Source organism: Oryctolagus cuniculus, chromosome 7, assembly GCF_051225735.1.
Source record: "Oryctolagus cuniculus isolate XC-2025 breed Fujian yellow rabbit chromosome 7, ASM5122573v1, whole genome shotgun sequence".
Taxonomy (NCBI): domain Eukaryota; kingdom Metazoa; phylum Chordata; class Mammalia; order Lagomorpha; family Leporidae; genus Oryctolagus; species Oryctolagus cuniculus.
Window position 1 is genome coordinate 72188804 of NC_142873.1, and position 17073 is coordinate 72205876.

At 41.8% G+C, this 17073-nt stretch overlaps 1 protein-coding gene across 1 annotated transcript in view; it reads left to right on the plus strand.

Annotated features, from left to right (window-relative positions):
* The window catches only part of PLPPR5 (phospholipid phosphatase related 5), a 127204-nt gene that overhangs the window by 47549 nt on the left and 62582 nt on the right, over positions 1-17073 (plus strand). Inside the window, exon 5 of the mRNA XM_008264833.5 lies at positions 1514-1764. Coding sequence (XP_008263055.4) covers positions 1514-1764 — 251 coding nt within the window. The remainder of the gene's footprint in view (positions 1-1513; positions 1765-17073) is intronic.

The following is a 17073-nucleotide window of genomic DNA, read 5'->3' on the forward strand; positions in this document are numbered from 1 at the left end:
CTAATGTATTTGTCTCATTGACATTTGGATACACATAGTTGCTATGTGCAGATCCTTGTACGTAAACATTTTGTGTACACATCTTGCATATTTTGAAAAGTAAAAGTGTAAGTATGCATCAAATACTGTAAAATTATTTGATCTTCCTTAGCTTTCACGTTGATTTTCTATGCAACAGCCAATGATGTGAAAGGCTTAGAAAAAAAAGTCTAGAAATACATGACAAAGAAAAACATCTAATTATTACAGAAAAGTAATATGAGCTTTTTAACAAGCCAATTGTTCTGTAAAGTATTCTTTTGGCATAGTTTTAAAAGGTTCTGATGAATTTTATTTACCCAAATTATTAAAAGAATGTGTTTCCTTACATGTTTAAAGATTGTGTGTGTTAATTTAATTGGAATTGATACTAGTGGGTTCCTAGCTCTGGTTCTGATTCCAGCTTCCTGCTGATGCAGACTCAGGGAGGCAGCAGGTGATGGCTGAGGTGCTTGGTTCCTGCCACCCGGGTGGGAGATCTAGATTGAGTTCTGGTCTCCTGGCTTCTGTCCGGCTCAGCCCTGGCTGTTCTGAGCATTTGTGCAGTCAACCAGAGGACAGATCTCTGTCTCTGTCTGTCTCCCCTCCATTCGGTGTGTGTGTTTGTGTGTGTTTGTGTGTGTGTGTATGTCTCATCTGTGTCTGTCTTTCAAAAAATGAGTTAAATTTTTTTCAATTTCAAATGAATTGGCAAGTTTTATACAAAAACAGAAAAATTTATCTATGTGCTTAATTTTATGTCTTCAGATAACCAAAGCAAGAAGTTTTAATTCTTTAATAATTAAAAAATTATATAATTTTGATTTCCTTTTGCTTACTGCGTTTCTCCATAATTGATAAATAAGGTGGGACTAAACTATTAGCTGTTCTGTGACTATAAGAACTGTATTTCTGAAGCAATGTAGAGATTAATGTGAAAACATTTTGCTTTGCTTAAGACTTTCCACGATATTTAAATGAAAACTGTTGGCGCTGGATTTTACTGCTAATTGGCACCTCCAGCAGAGTTAATATCAGCCTGAATGGGTTTAGGAGGCATCATCAAAAGCAGACAACTGCTTTGCTTTATGTTTGTAAAATAAAAAAATTCAAAAATAGGGAAAAATGAAGATTGCTAACATTAGTAAAATGTGATAGACTATACCCTCTTAAGGGACATATGTCTCCATTTAAAAAATCACATTACCCAAATACAATCTTAGAATATGTCTTCTTCTTTTATCTTATGCTTTATAAACCTGCCAAGCACAAAAATGTAGCCAGTGGTAGACAGCTCAATATGTTAAATAATTTAGCACTCCTACCACTCCAGAAAGCCAAGGGAAGAACTAAGGAGGAGTGAAACGAAAGGCACCGAGTGTATGCGTGTGTGATAGATTTTGTAGTTGCTAAAATGTTTCCATTTTGGTTTATTGTCAACTGAATTGCAAAAACAAAAAAGCAAGGAGTTAAAACTGTCTGTTTTCTTCCTCAGGAATTTATACGTTTGGATTGTTTGCCACAGATATATTTGTAAATGCTGGACAAGTTGTTACAGGAAATCTGGCTCCACATTTTCTTGCCCTGTGTAAGCCCAACTATACAGCTCTTGGATGTCAACAGTATACACAATTCATCAGCGGGGAAGAGGCCTGCACGGGCAACCCAGATCTCATCATGAGAGCAAGGAAAACATTTCCATCCAAAGAAGCAGCTCTCAGTGTCTATGCAGCCATGTATCTGACAGTAAGTCGGGCTTGTCAACTCATCTTATTTTTGTGTTTCTGCCCATTCTTCCAATGCAGAGATCCTGGTTTTATTCTGCCACAGTGAAATTCACTTGTAACCCATTAACAGCTTTCTATAGGCTGCTTAATTCATTTTTAATAATAGCTATTTGTACTGTGACTAATATTAAGTCAGTTGACTCTCATGAGATTGTGTGTGGGTTGTTGGTTATATTAAAAAATATAGCCATTAGCATTTTTTTGACAGGAAGAGTTAGACAGTGAGAGAGAGAGAGAAAGGTCTTCCTTCTGTTGGTTCACCCCCCAAATGGACGTTACAGCTGGCGCACCGCGCTGATCCGATGGCAGGAGCCAGGTGCTTCCTCCTGGTCTCCCATGCGGATGCAGGGCCCAGGCACTTGGGCCATCCTCCACTGCACTCCCGGGCCACAGCAGAGAGCTGGCCTGGAAGAGGAGCAACCGGGACTAGAACCCAGTGCCCATATGGGATGCCAGCGCCACAGGCGGAGGATTAACCAAGTGAGCCACGGTACCGGTCCCCGCCATTAGCATTTTTATCTGGGAATATGTCTGCTTTTATATTAAAAGGACTTAATAGAAACAAGTATGGGTCGGCGCCGCGGCTCACTAGGCTAATCCTCCGCCTAGCGGCGCCGGCACACCGGGTTCTAGTCCCGGTTGGGGCGCCGGATTCTGTCCCGGTTGCCCCTCTTCCAGGCCAGCCCTCTGCTGTGGCCAGGGAGTGCAGTGGAGGATGGCCCAGGTGCTTGGGCCCTGCACCCCATGGGAGACCAGGAAAAGCACCTGGCTCCTGGCTCCTGCCATCGGATCAGCGCGGTGCGCCGGCCGCAGCGCGCCGGCCGCGGCGGCCATTGGAGGGTGAACCAATGGCAAAGGAAGACCTTTCTCTCTGTCTCTCTCTCTCACTGTCCACTCTGCCTGTCAAAATAAATAAATAAATAAATAAATAAATAAATAAATAAATAAAATAAAAGAAACAAGTGTGATCTGGTGATTCCCTGTGGACTTTAACAGTGGGATTAGGAGGAATACACGGGCCTCTTAGCTCTCCACTCAAGCTCTCATTCCCCATTGGGAAGGGAGAGCAGAGCAGTCTTTCTAGAAATTCTTTTGTCATTATTAACTCTATTATCATAATATAAAGTGCTTTAATATTTTCCTATAGAGCTCACATACTGTCCTTAGACAGTATGTTTTTCCTTTATTCTTCAGTGGTTGCCATCATTTTCATGGTTAGAACAAGGCTGCAAGGACAGCTCTTTTGGGAGCTCGAGGTGAAAGTCAGCAGTCACAGCTGTGTGACTGATATGCAGTAGATGGCAGCAGCCTTGGCAGGCATCTGCTGCCTCCAGCAGTCCTGCCCGCGGCCTCCCTCTCCATCTCCAAGATGCCCTTTGAGGCTGTGACTTGGCCTCCAGACACGCTCTTGGTGGGCTCTTCCATAAGCTCTCGTAAGTTCAGTCGTTCCAGTAGTGCCCACATCTATCTCCTTCCTATTTCAGCTCATTGACAAGACTTGTAAAGACTCAAAACCAATCTGAAACCCAACTTGATCATTTCTAATGATTTGGACAAACTCAGGATTATTTTTGCATTCAAAGACTTGTCTAATAATGGAAATATTTCTAACACAATTATGTGATGCTATTGCTAAAATTTGGGAAGACCTATAGCCGTATCCTGAGACATCTGTATTTGGGATTACAAGCAAAGATTATCAAACAGAGTGGAGTAGGAAACCTTTTTAAAACCAAGGGCCATTTGGATATTTATAACATCATTTACAATCCATACCAAAATTATCTACTTAGAAATTGGCCTGCTGCTATAGATTTTTTGAATTTTGAATCCTGCCTGCAGTTACCTTGACAGAGCCAGGCCAAATGATTTTGCGGGCCTTCTAATGTCTGTGGGCCAGATGTTCCCCAACCTGAAAAGGACAATGTAAGTGGGGAAATACTCTACTATACATGAAAATGTATTTTTAACATTTTAAAAATTTTAAAGCCACACTAATCCTATTCATCACTGCCTGGACTTGTAAAAAAAAATCCCATCAAGAAAAACTTTGTGGAATTAGGATTCAATCCTATCCTACCAAGTTTCTCTGTATTCTGACTTTTGTAAAAGCTGTCTGTTTCTACTCCCTCCCTTCCCTTTCATTATGCTCCTCAATTTTGTCCCTGTAATTTTCCTTGATTTCTTTAGCCCATCAGCTTTGTTTTCTCCTTCACATTCAAAGGTACCTGTGGGCCTAGTATGAAATGTGCTAACCCATGCATATTCTTTCCTGTTCATTGCTTGACTACATATCCCACTTCTGCTAGAATGTGAAGCACTCAGCCATAAAATGAAGATTTAAAACTTGAGTGAATCAGAAGTCACAAAATGCTCTTTATTCATTGCCATGACATCTAAATCTGATGTTTACAATTATGTCTGGATATGAATTGCAAATATATAGTCAGATACATGTGCAAACAAACCAGGGATGGGAGACAAACTCCAAAATACTCTCTCACCCCAGATACTGTTACGTGAAGATGGGTCTTAGACTTTGCTCTGCAGCCAATATTTGCCAATAAAATACTTGGCATTTTTATTCTGCCAAAACAGTGTTGCAAAGACCTGGCTAGGGGAGAAGGCGTTATCTTTTTATGTATCAGAAGAATCTTAACATCCTCTCTGCTGGCCACCTGTATGCATTTGTTTTAGCAATTTTTGAATTATAAAATTTACTATTGTGTCTGTGATAAAGAATTAGAGATATTAATTAATAATAACAATTATAACCAATATTTACTGAGCATTTGCTGTGTCTGGTGATAATTGCCTCACTTTTGTTAACATTTAATATTTTACCAATGCTTACATTACAAAAAATTATTTATTATTACTTGTTTAATAAATGATTATGCTAATTTATTAAATCTTCATAAGATTTCCTTAAAGTATGTGCTGTCATTATACCCATTGCCCAGATGAGTACACTCAGAAAGTGAAGTAACTTGCTCACATCCATGGAACTACAAATTGTCATGTAAAAATGTTCTAGAGGAAAACATTAAATGTTAGCCCAACTGTGCATATGTTCAACTGAATTCCCTCATCTACCACATAATCTCATCACCTAATGAAGTTTAAGGCCAAGGTTACAAATGGTAGGTCTTTTAGAGAACACTTACTTAATAAACACTCCAACATCCGGAAGTCTTCTATCATTAAACAGGGATTCTGACTAAAATTTAGGATTCCTGCTTGTAGTTACATTGATAGAGGCCTCTGTCTGTTTAACAATAGATCCTTTTCTCTGCTAACAGCTTTCCTGTCTTTCCCACCACCTCTTTGTGTGTGAGTGTGCGTGTGGGTGGCTGCTATGGCAACTCTGAATATAACTTCTGCTGCAAGTGTAGGCTTTACAGTCAAATTCTGCCATTAGATTTGAACTTATACACACATACATTTATCACCAGCTTCACTAGTGACACCTGGGAAAACTTTATAATAGAAATTTTGGGGTGTTTCAAACTAATGCAGGCTTATGAATTGCTTGCCAGAATTTTGATGGATAGGTAAATAAAAGAAAGCCATATATTCAGTATTCTATGTGGAAGTGGCCTGATAGCTGTTGTACTTAGGTATATTTATTTCATATGATGTTGGTGTTACAGACATATGTAGACTCAAAATAAAAATAAATGAATCCCATTATGAGCTATGTGAATTAGAACTGAGGAATATTTGTAATATATGGATTAGTAAATAAAATGAAGAAATCTGAATTCTCCCATAGCATCTTACTTTAATTAAAGCTTTGGGGGATAATTTGGTAACAGAGCTTTTTTTTTTTTTTTTTGCTTTACTGAAAACTTTCAGTGGGGGAAAAAATCCCTCTTCCTATTTTTGCAAATGTTATCCATTTCCCAGGAAACACTTCTGAAGGTTATTTAACCCTCAACCATCAAATTTATAATTCAGTGTTAAATTAACATTAGGATAATATTTAAATTTAGCCTTGTGGTATTTCTTTTCATATGACATATATAATTTTTCCCAGTTAAAACCAAATGAAACTTGAGAATGAAAGATCATGTTTGGTGACTTTCCAGTTAAATTCATAAATCATTGAAACAGAAACCATAAAATAATCTCCTTGAGACACTTCCAAATCTGACCTTAGAGATGTTTTCATTAAAAAAAAAAAAAGCTACATTTTTGGGCCTATGTTGCCATTATCCATTCCTATCATACAAAACACCTTAGAGCTCAGACGTCAGACTGTCATGCTCAGGGAACAATGGGTTGGCTGGCAGTTTTCCAGCCAATCAATCTTTGCTTCTCTTGTGGGTCACGTTTGGTTGAGCATTTAGTTGGGGTTTGGCCTCACAGGTCTGATCCTTGACAGTGCCTGAGAGTAGCCTCCCAGGTGGGCAAAGGCTGAGCTGGAAGGTGTCTTGAGACCTCACCATCATTATATTCTGTTTGAACAAATCACAAGTCCAATCCAGATTGTTGAGGAGGATCAATAGACTCCACTTACAGAGGAGAAGGGCAGCAAAGTCAGATTGAGAAGCAGCACATTCCCTGGGATAGGAGGAATTTGTGCACGTTAAACAATTTACTGCAGTCTCTTCTCATCATATCAGTGGCAAGTTCTAACATAGCCTTTCCCCTGTTCTCCTCCACCTCCTCCTCCTTGGTGGCCAGACATCGGCCTCATCTCACTGTCACTTCCCGCACAGCCGTCTTTAAAACATGCCTGCAAGGCCCAGGTGCAAGAACCACCTCCCACTGGTGTCCGTGTGCCCTCTTCCCCTTAAGGACGTTTTGCCAGTTGTATGTAGGGGAGTTACCCTGCCCTTGTTCTAGGGTGCAGGAATTTGGAGAGTTCATGCCAACTTACAGAAGTTGATTTCCTGAGACTGGTCAGGGGTTGCTTTGGGGGGAGAAGAGCTGGGGTGAGTGGAGAGAACCTGTGGCTGCCTCCTGTGCTTGAGTTTGCCTTCACTGGCTGATGAGCTCCAGCTGCCAGCAAGCAGAAGGCCAGCCCTTTGCAGCTGTCCTGCTTAGGAGCAGTTTAATGCTGAGATGTACAAGGTCCCTGTGCTCTATATTTCGAAGGAGGAGGTTTGTTAACTGTCTACTAGATAATATATCACAAATGCTCCACAAGCCCACACTCAGCGTGTGACTGCTGTGTTATTACTGTGACGGTGCTGTGACCGCTCTGATTAGTCGGTTGACATTTCTCCTATCTGCCTTCAGCTAAATGTTATTAGTGGGGGTGAGGGAAGGTACAGAAGGCATCTGTGAAGAACACACCATATTCTACTATTTTCACTACTATGGACCCCTCTTATTGTTTGCACTATCTACCTTTCTCCACACTATTCCTGAGCTCAGTGCTTTAAAGTTTTATCTAATATGTTATTTTCCCATCCAAGCATAAGCACAGATATTAAAGGATCATCATAATAATTTTTTTGAGATTGCATACATATCAATTATTAAAATACCTGGGATGGTAATAAATGGTTAAGAAAATGATTAAAAACACATGGAGGCCAGCGCCGTGGCTCAATAGGCTAATCCTCCGCCTTGCGGCGCCGACACATCGGGTTCTAGTCCCGGTTGGGGCGCCAGATTCTGTCCCGGTTGCCCTCTTCCAGGCCAGCTCTCTGCTGTGGCCAGGGAGTGCAGTGGAGGATGGCCCAAGTGCTTGGGCCCTGCACCCCATGGGAGACCAGGATAAGCACCTGGCTCCTGCCATCGGATCAGCACAGTGCACTGGCTGCAGCACGCCGGCCGCAGCAGCCAAAACAAAACAAAACAAAACAAAACACCACATGGGTACTCTGCAGCTAGTTTCACTTGGCTTCTCTGAGTGACAGGTAAATTTGAGTATTCTGTGGTTAGCAGGTGGCTTTGTAATGGTGCCTGGTTCTCTAGGTGCATCACAGAACTTCCTGCCATGATGCATTATAACCACAAATAGTGCAAGATCACCAGTGTTGCCAACTGACTTAATAGTTCCAGCCAAAAGCAAAGAGCTTTGACATTTTAGTTAACACATATAGTTTTATCATGGGTAAGTGTACTATTCTCTTTGATTCTTAGAAACATTGAGAAATATGTCACATAACTCCATTAATATGTCTGTGATTTTTTAGGTGTTACCAAACTCCAGCCCAGTGACTGCTGGTAGCATCTTTCCCATTCTGATTAGGAAAAAAAGAATATGCTGTTATAGGACAACATAGTATAGTAGGGCTGCACTGTGAGATTTGTAGAGCTTAGGTATTTGTCACTTCATGAGCCCCTTTCACCATACATATCTTTATATTTTGAGACCTCATTGCTAAAAATGTCTGAAGAGTGTATAGCAAGCATTTGATCTAAAAAGTTTACTTTTTCCTTCTGATTTTAAAAGCTTTTAAGATGTTTTCATGGGTCCTTGGGAGCTTTATGGCCCCTGGGTACTGTGCCTAGCGTTCTTGCTGGATACACCTGCCCTGAGAACAGTAGTGCACAAGGAAGTTCTGGCTGCAGTATGACTGGTAGGGTATCTGGTGATGACACCAGGTCGCACTCACTGTTTTTGGTCAACAACAATGGGGAGTGCTTCAGACACAGTTCTTTGGATGGACCTTGAGGAGGTAAGTAATGAGGTATTCTAGGTAAGGGAGAGAGCAAGAATAAAGGCAGGGAGCAAGAAACATGGCGACAATCAGAAACAAGGGAAGAGGGACGCTGAAAGTGGGGATTAGCATGGGTAAAGAAACACACACTAGGCTCTCTGACAGTAAGTTAATAAGCAATGCAGAGCTAAAAATCACATTACAGAAACAAGGCTTCTGCATGATTGTATTCAGTGCTGTAAATGTACATTGACTATCTAGAGTGCATCAGACCTCTACATACTGGTGCGAATTCCTTCAGAAGTTTAAATATGGCCTGGGAGAGAGCAAGGAGGGAAAAATAATGGGGAGAAGCTAAAAGTAATGGGAGCCCTTGGAGGAGATTGTCTCAGAATCTGAGCCATAAAGACTGATTAAGCTGGTTCCCTTAAGATTCTGAGTCCTAGTGCTGATGACACAAAGGTCAGCTGAAATGAAATGAAAATTCATAGTTTCTGAGGGATGGAATGAGTGAGGGCTCTGTGAGCTGCCTGAGCCATGCAGGTGAGCCTTGCAGGTTGGAGCTGCAAGGGATTCCCCCAGCATCCTCTGTAGAGCACAGGTATAGGAAAGCCAGTACTCCAGAATGCACCTCAAGGCTTATGCACCATCATTAGCTGACTTAGATGCTGTTGCTAAATGGATCCAAGCCTCTGGGCACTATTGCACTATTCAGGTCTGGTGTATTTCAACCTCATGTGTTCCAGTTTCATTTAGTGAAAAGTGACTCTGACTAGTATCATTCTAGGTACTTTATATGCTTTTAATATTCAGAGGAGCTGGAATGAATATATGATTGTAATTAGGATCTAGGTAACAAAACTGAGGATGTGAAAGACTAACTGGTCCAGTTTCTCAGCCAGTAGGTATTAGAGCCAGGAATGTGACCAAGGTCATTGTGACTCCAAGACCAGTATTTCATCATTTACATCACACTGCCTCTAGAGATGTGCCCCCACTGAAGAAAAGACAGCCATATTTTGATTTATCCTTAAAAACAGAAGGTTAAGAAATCTTGTCAGTTAATTCTAATTGAATACCGTGCAATACAGATTAGGAAGATACTTGAAAAAATGTGTACTCCGGAAATTCTTGGCTCATCCTTTTGTTCAGGTGACCAACTGGCTTACACACTAACAGTTATATAGTCTTGATTATTGTATTTTAGTAGTTTGATTTTAAGTAAATGTATACTTTATTTTTATGACCCTTGATTTTTAATATTCATGCTCTGTACTTCATTTATGGTGTTAAAGAGCACTAATTGCTTTTTTAAATGACAATTTCTAAGTTATCTTTAATGGCTTTACTATGTGTAGTAATTGGCTACATAATAAGGTGACTTGCATTGGCAGCGCAGGTAGCTGATCAGAACATCACAGTGGGTAATTCCACTTTTATCTGGTTTAATAGAACCCAGTGTACGATTTTCAGCTGTGAGTGTATGGACATTTGGTGCCTGGAGGCCATGCATTCCATCGCTGCCAGGCCCAGTATGTGCTGAGAACTGTGTTTCAAAAGACATGTCATTCTCTGCTGCAGGTGGCGTGGCCTTGCTCCTGAGCTCCTGGAGCCTATACTGTGATTCTCCTACTGGTGCTATGCTTGCCATAAGCTTCAATTGTGTGGTTTCCTACCACTGACCCTTAAGCACCCTAGTGTCTGCTGGGTCCTATGGCCCAAGAAGCAGGACTGCTCACAAGTACCTGCTACAGAGCTCTTTCCTGCTTCATGTCCCATTCAAAGCTGGCAGCTTTGTGTGTCCTCCAGTGTCTTAGTCCATTTAGATTGTTACAGCAAAATACCATCATATAAACAACAGGAATTTATTTCTCTGAGTTACGGAGGCTGGGAATTCCCAGGTCAAGGTGCTGACAAATTCAGTGTCTGCAGAAGGTGGTATCTTCTTGCTATAACTCTGCATGGAGAAGGATGAGCTAACTTCTGGGCCTTTTTTTAAGGCACAATTACCAATCATGAGGACCCTGTTCTCATGACCTAATCACCTCTTGGAGGCTCTGCTTCCTAATATTACCACCTGGGGGTTAGGGTTTCAATTTGTGAACATGGGGACCACAAACATTCAGACTGTAGCACCTAGTATATGGGTCAGAGCAGTATTCATTTGTGTGGGCTATGTTTCCCCAAGAAACAAAAGTGACCCAACAGGTACTGTGCTTTCTTTTCTGTGATAGGGGTACAAGATGCAGTCATTGCCTTTTGGAGGGCATGTGTAGCATTTATCTAAATAATTGTGTTGCTAATAACTTTGCTCATGTCCTCAGTTCTTGGTTATTGAAGGAGTTATCTCCCCAAATCTGGGTTGCATGTGTCTTCCCATGGCCTCCAGAGAGCTTGCTACCTCTTATTTATCTTGCATCATCAGTGTGATATCTTTGAAAGGCATCTCTTCAGCTACACCATGACCAGAGAATAGAATTGATACAGCATTGACATAGATGGTATTCTAATGAGTCTCCCGTTCCAGGTGAAGGTGAACAGTTTCTCATCTCTTTTCCTGAGTGGTATAGAAAAGAATGTGCTCAACAAATTAATGACCACTCTTACTGGGCTGGAGATTCAATCTATACTTTTCCTCTAGGAGCTGTCCAGACTGGTGAATTTCATAGAAATAAGAACCACACTCCACTGCATTCTTGAGACTCTAAGTGGTGGTGTTAAAGCTTCACCATCCTCCCCTCTATAATGCAACGTTGTTTTCTATTCGCCCTATTTGATGGAATGGGGAGCTATTGTTTCAGAAGCTCCCAGTTGAATTTCTAGGACAAGGAGTTATTCCTTATGTCAGGTATTGGGTGTCCTTCCCTTTACAACCTCACAGAGAAAATGATCCTTTGATGTGATCATAGGCTTAGTAGATTCATAATGTGCTCAAACTTTGGTGGGATTTAGTTCTTACCTTGTCCCTGTAAGTCTCTGCTCTGACAGGGGGCCATCAGGACCCTAATTCAAGTTTCCTGTATCACTGTCTACTCAGATGTCATGTCCAGTAGTCTTCAAAATATCTGACTGAGTATTCTCTTTTCTCCTATATAAAGGCACCTTAGTGGATGGTCAGAAGTCCTTTTGGGGAAGTTCTGGGGAAATAACTACAATAGATAGTTACTGTAGTGTTACAAGGTCCTTTGCTCTGGGGACCTGCTGCTGCTTTCCTAAGGGTAATAACGCAGGTTTGTTAGCTGTGCAACAGATTCAAAGATTTCACTGGCTCATACTTTCTTGTTCCGTTGTGATGATGCATACATAGTCTCATTGGCTCCTGATTTGTTTTGCCCTTTAGGGGTGATATGTTCCAAAAAGCATCTTAAAACTTTCTTCAGGTCAAGACTTTTTGGCTGTTACTCTGGCCTTGCACACTGTTAGACTGTTGATATCCCTTAGCCATTGTTAAGCACTGCACCTGGGTTTTATTCCTTCAGGGATCCCACAATCTCCCTTTATGCTAATGAGCCCAGGTCCACGACAGCATGTCCTACTTGCAGCCTAGAGGTACCAGTGTCTCTCTCTCCAGTACATCCCTCCTTAACCATGTGTCCCTGACTTCCTCCTATGGCACGTAATCCTCTCGTGATATGTCCATTCCAGCAGTTTCTACCCCCTGAGTCTTAATGCTTTCTTCCACCATCTGCCAAGACTAGTCAGGGATTCCTGCTTCACTCAGATAGAGCCACCACTTCTCTAGATCCCCAGGAGCCGGGCCAGCAGGGAGATCCTCAGAACCAAATGTGCAGCAGGGGAAAGCTCTCCACCCACTGCTCTCCAAACAGTAGGACGTCATGTTTCTTGAAGATCAGAGCCACTTACCTCTGCGGCCACCATGCTGCTCTCACTGGCTCTGAGAGCCTGTAGTGAGCTAATGCACAGCAAAGGATCGCTAACATAATGTATTATCTTCTGTCATCTCCCCTGTGTCAGCTATATTTGCATTTTTAGTACCTTAATATATGGAAAAAATTATATCACTCTAATTTCAGTCATCAGACTCCTCCTAAAATGAGACTATAGTTCAAATCAAGGAGATTTCCTGGCAGCCTTTCAATTGTGTTACAAAGAGATTACCTTATTCTTATGCACATAGTCAGCTGTGAGCATTTAAAGCAAATCTCACAAGAGGAACAAAGAATTTCAAATAACAAATAGAAATCCCACCTAAATAATACAGCAGTGTAGGGCATAAAAATTATTATTATTATTGAGTGCATAATATACAGAGCATTTTATAAGCAATATTTCCTGTTTCCTTTGTCAAATACAGTAATCAAGCATCTTCCTATATATAAGGACTTACTCTAGTAGCTTATGTACAATGTAGGGAAACATTTCTTCCCTAGACAAGCTGAAATTTCCACTATCAAATAACAAAACTAACAACCACAGAGAAACTTTCTATCAATTTGTGATACCACTCCACCCTTAACGAAACTTCTAGAAAGTCTACTTTATACTTCCTTACCTTATACACAGTTATAATGTGGGTTATTCCCCTTTGCCTTCGTCCTAACACACACACACACACACACACGTCTACTGACACTACTCCTCAAACCTCCTCCACCAGTGATGTTATCAAGACCTTCCTCAGAGTCTTGTCTCACCAGCCCTTTTGATAGCACTCATACTCTCAATCATTCACTCTCATTTCAGCTTGCATTTCTTAAGGCTTTGAAAACCTTCTTGATATTTCTAGCCGGCGCCGTGGCTTACTAGGCTAATCCTCTGCCTGTGGCACCAGCACCCCGGGTTCTACTCCTGGTTGGGGCGCCGGATTCTGTCCTAGTTGCTCCTCTTCCAGTCCAGCTCTCTGCTGTGGCCTGGGAGTGCAGTGGAGGATGGCCCAGGTCCTTGGGCCCTGCACCCGCATGGGAGACCAGGAGAAGCACCTGGATCCTGGCTTTAGATCGGTGCAGTGCACCAGCCACAGCACACCGGCCGTAGTGGCCATTTGGGGGTGAACCAACGGAAGGAAGACCTTTCTCTCTGACTCTCTCACTGTCTAACTCTGCCTGTCAAAAAAAAAAAAAAAAAAGAAAAGAAAAGAAAACCTTCTTGATATTTCTTTATTTCTTCTTAAACATTTACTCACAATGTCAGAACACCGTTACCAGTGCTGACCAAGTTCCAGTTCTAGTTTTCTTCTCTCTGTTACCCCTCCAAAGAATTACGCTAGGCATTCCCACTTCCATATCTCTAGGTGAAGACAAGAATACATTTGCTGGCCTTGACCTCTCCTGAGCATCAGTATTTATTCTCTCTTCAACATATCAATGTGGTACCCCACCAGCTCCTTCAACTCAGAGTTTCAAAAACCAAAATCATGATCTTCCCATGATTCCAAACTAGCCTTGCTTCTGATTCTTCTGACTTGACTGCTGGCATCCCTACCCTCCCAGTTACCCAGGCCTAGAATCTCTGATTCATTATCAACTCCTCCCTCTCCTACACCCCCACATCCAGAATTCTGACTAATTCTGTTGGTTCCACATTTGATGCATCTCTCCATTTCAGTCTCTCTTGTTTCCCCTTCATGCTTCTATTGCTTGAATTTAACCCCTTTGTATTGCTTGCCTTGACTACTGCTGAGACCTGTCAAATAAGTTTCCTAACAGTTCTTTATTTACCACATCCACCCTACAGTTTGCCCTGGAGCAATACTCCAAAGACATGAGTTTTAAGCCCATAAAGCTTTCTATAGCCTGCTCTTACCAACACTTCAAGAATCTCTCTCCTCCTTGTGGCATGCTGGATCTTCTTGGTCCTGGACAAAATTTCTTCCCTTCTGCTATGGAAAGAATTGTGTTGCCTACAAGTTCAAAGGTTGATGCTCTAAACCCAAAAGTGATGGTATGTGGGTGTGAGGTCTTCGGGAGATGATTAGGAATAGAGGAAGCTGTGAGGGCAGGACCCTTTCAATGGGATTGGTGACCTTATAACAAGAAACCACAGAAAGCTTGTTTCCTGCCTCTCTCCACCAAGTGAGGACACAGCAAGAAGGTAGCCATCTGCAAGCCAAGATGAAAACCCAACCATCCCAGTACCCTGATCTTGGACTTCCAGCCTCCCAAACTGTGAGAGAATAAATTTCTGTTGTTTAAATCGCATGGCCTATGGCATTCTGTTGTGGTAGCCTGAGCCACGAAGGATACTCCTCCTTCTTCATAATGCCTTCTTTCAGGGGCTCAGTTCCCAGTTTGTGTGAACCTTGTGCCCACTAGGCCACTGCTGTTTACTGCCCAGTGTTTTTTGTCTTTCTATACTTTTGCTGTTCTTTCATCCTACAGTATCTCTAGTCCCTCAGACCTCAGTGTAATCAACTGATCAAGTTTCTATTCACTGTTTAATGTATGGGCCAGAGTTCTCTGCTACACTTAATTGAAAGTGAATCAGACTGACTCAGACAAACATGAGGTGAAAAGAAAGGCTGATAGTGAGGTTTAGGGAGTGAGAAGGAACCATAGCCAGAATCAACCACAGAAAAGGGATGGTGTATACAGTGGTCCTGGACCACAGCTGCTACTGTATCTCCATTCTTCCACCAGAGTGACTTCCACTGGGCTGCCATAGAATCGATGTGTCACTTTTGCTGCTTCCTTTCCACCATGTGTCACTTATAGTAGCCTCTGACAAGCTGAATGTGGATCGTGTGCCTGATTGCTGGCCAGGGCTCTGAGGAGGTTCATATCAAGCTTCTTCTTGGTTTTAGCGTTAAGTTTGAGTTTGTGAGGGGGCTTCAAAACATCATGGAAAGTGAAATTAAAAGATGAATTTATTTTGGTACAAAAATTTAAATCCATGCTTACCTTTTTCATAATTTGCTTTTTAAAGGATTTATTTGAAATATTTACAGAGAGAGAGGGAAAGACAGAAAGAGAGAGAGAAAGATCTTGCATCCGCTGGTTCACTACCCACATGGCTGCAATGACCATGGCTGAGCAGGGTCTTCCACATGGGCAGAAGGGGCCCAAGCACCTGGTCCATCTTCTGCTGCTTTTCCCAGGCCATTAGCAAGAAGCTGGATAGGAAGTGGAGCAGCCAGGAAATGAACTGGTGCCCATATGGAATGCAGGCATCATATGTGGTAGCTTTACCTGCTGTACTACAATGGTGGCCACCACATTATTTCATTATTTTAAGTTTTAGTGATAACTAAAAACTCACAGTAGTCACATAGATTTGAAATATATCTTTATTCATTACTATGCTAGGGTAGTTTTTAAAAAGTCTCAAATATACTCTTTAAATGCAGGCCCCTCCCCCTCAAAAAAAAAAAGGTGTTCATTTGGTGTAGTGGTTAAAATGCCACTTGAGACAGCTGCATTCCCTATCGGAGTGCCTGGTTCAAGTCACAACTCTGCTTTAGATTTTCATTTCTTGCTAATGTGAACCCTGGGAGGCAGTGGGTTATGACTCAAGGAGTTGGCTCCCTGCCATTCATGTGAGAGACGCAGACTGAGTTCCTGGTTCCCAGGTTGAATGTAGCCAAGCCATAGTTTTTGTGTGCATTGTTCTGGGGAGTAAGCCAGTGGATGGAAGATTGGAAGATTTTCTCTCTCTCTCTCTCAAGTAAAAGAAAATGTTTTTTAAATGCAGACCATAGAGATTAGAGACACAAATTTACCCAAGGTATACTTCAATGGATCCCAACCTCTTTACAAAAAAACTCTCCAGATGAGTATGCATAGCTGAGTCTATGTGGCCAGGACAACTGTACAGCTGGGAGTTCTTTAACTTAACTTCTAGCAGAATACAATATTGCTTAGAGATTACATTATAGAAATGTACTGATTTGATGCTTATGTGTGTTTTTGACATTCAACCATAACTGCAACAATTATTCCAGCTTAGACCACTTTACTGTTTCTCTTTAACAAACCAAACCAAACTTGGCATAAAACAATCCTGCTATATTTTCTTTGTAGGTCAGACACTTGAAAAGGGCAGACTGTGGCTTTCTTCTGACTGTTCCATGTTTCCGGCCCCAGTGGGGAAGACTCAAAGCTGATTTAAGCTGGGTCATAGGATCGTCTGAAGAATTGTTCATTCACCTTTCTGTACCTGGGCTAGGGCAGGGTGAAGTCCAGGGCTGCCTATAAGTGGCCATTCCATGTGATTTGGGTTCCTCACAGTATGGTAGCCCCGAGTCCAGATTCTTCCAAGTATGAATGCTCTGGTGAAGTAGGTAGAAGTTCATATGCTTTTATGAGTTATGAGTGTCACATCTGCTGCATTTTGTTGGTTACAAGCAAGTCGCAAGGCTGCCCAGATTGACAGGGAGAGGAATTTGACCCCATCTCTTGATGAGGAGTAGTAAGGAAGCAAGCAATAGGGACTGCTGCAGTTGTTCTTGGAACATGTGATCAACCTTAGCCAACAAAAGGTGTTGGAGGAAATGAGTATGTTATCACTGTCACTGTTCAAAACTGTCAGAGTATGGCAATGACAAAAAGCAGACAGATATCACTAGGAATAATAGATCCTTTTGTTGCCTTCACCCTTAGTATCCTACATGTTCTAACAGATGAACCTAATTTTATTGATAGTTATGTATTCCTATGTCATGTAGTTTATAAATTCACTGAAGCTAAAGACCA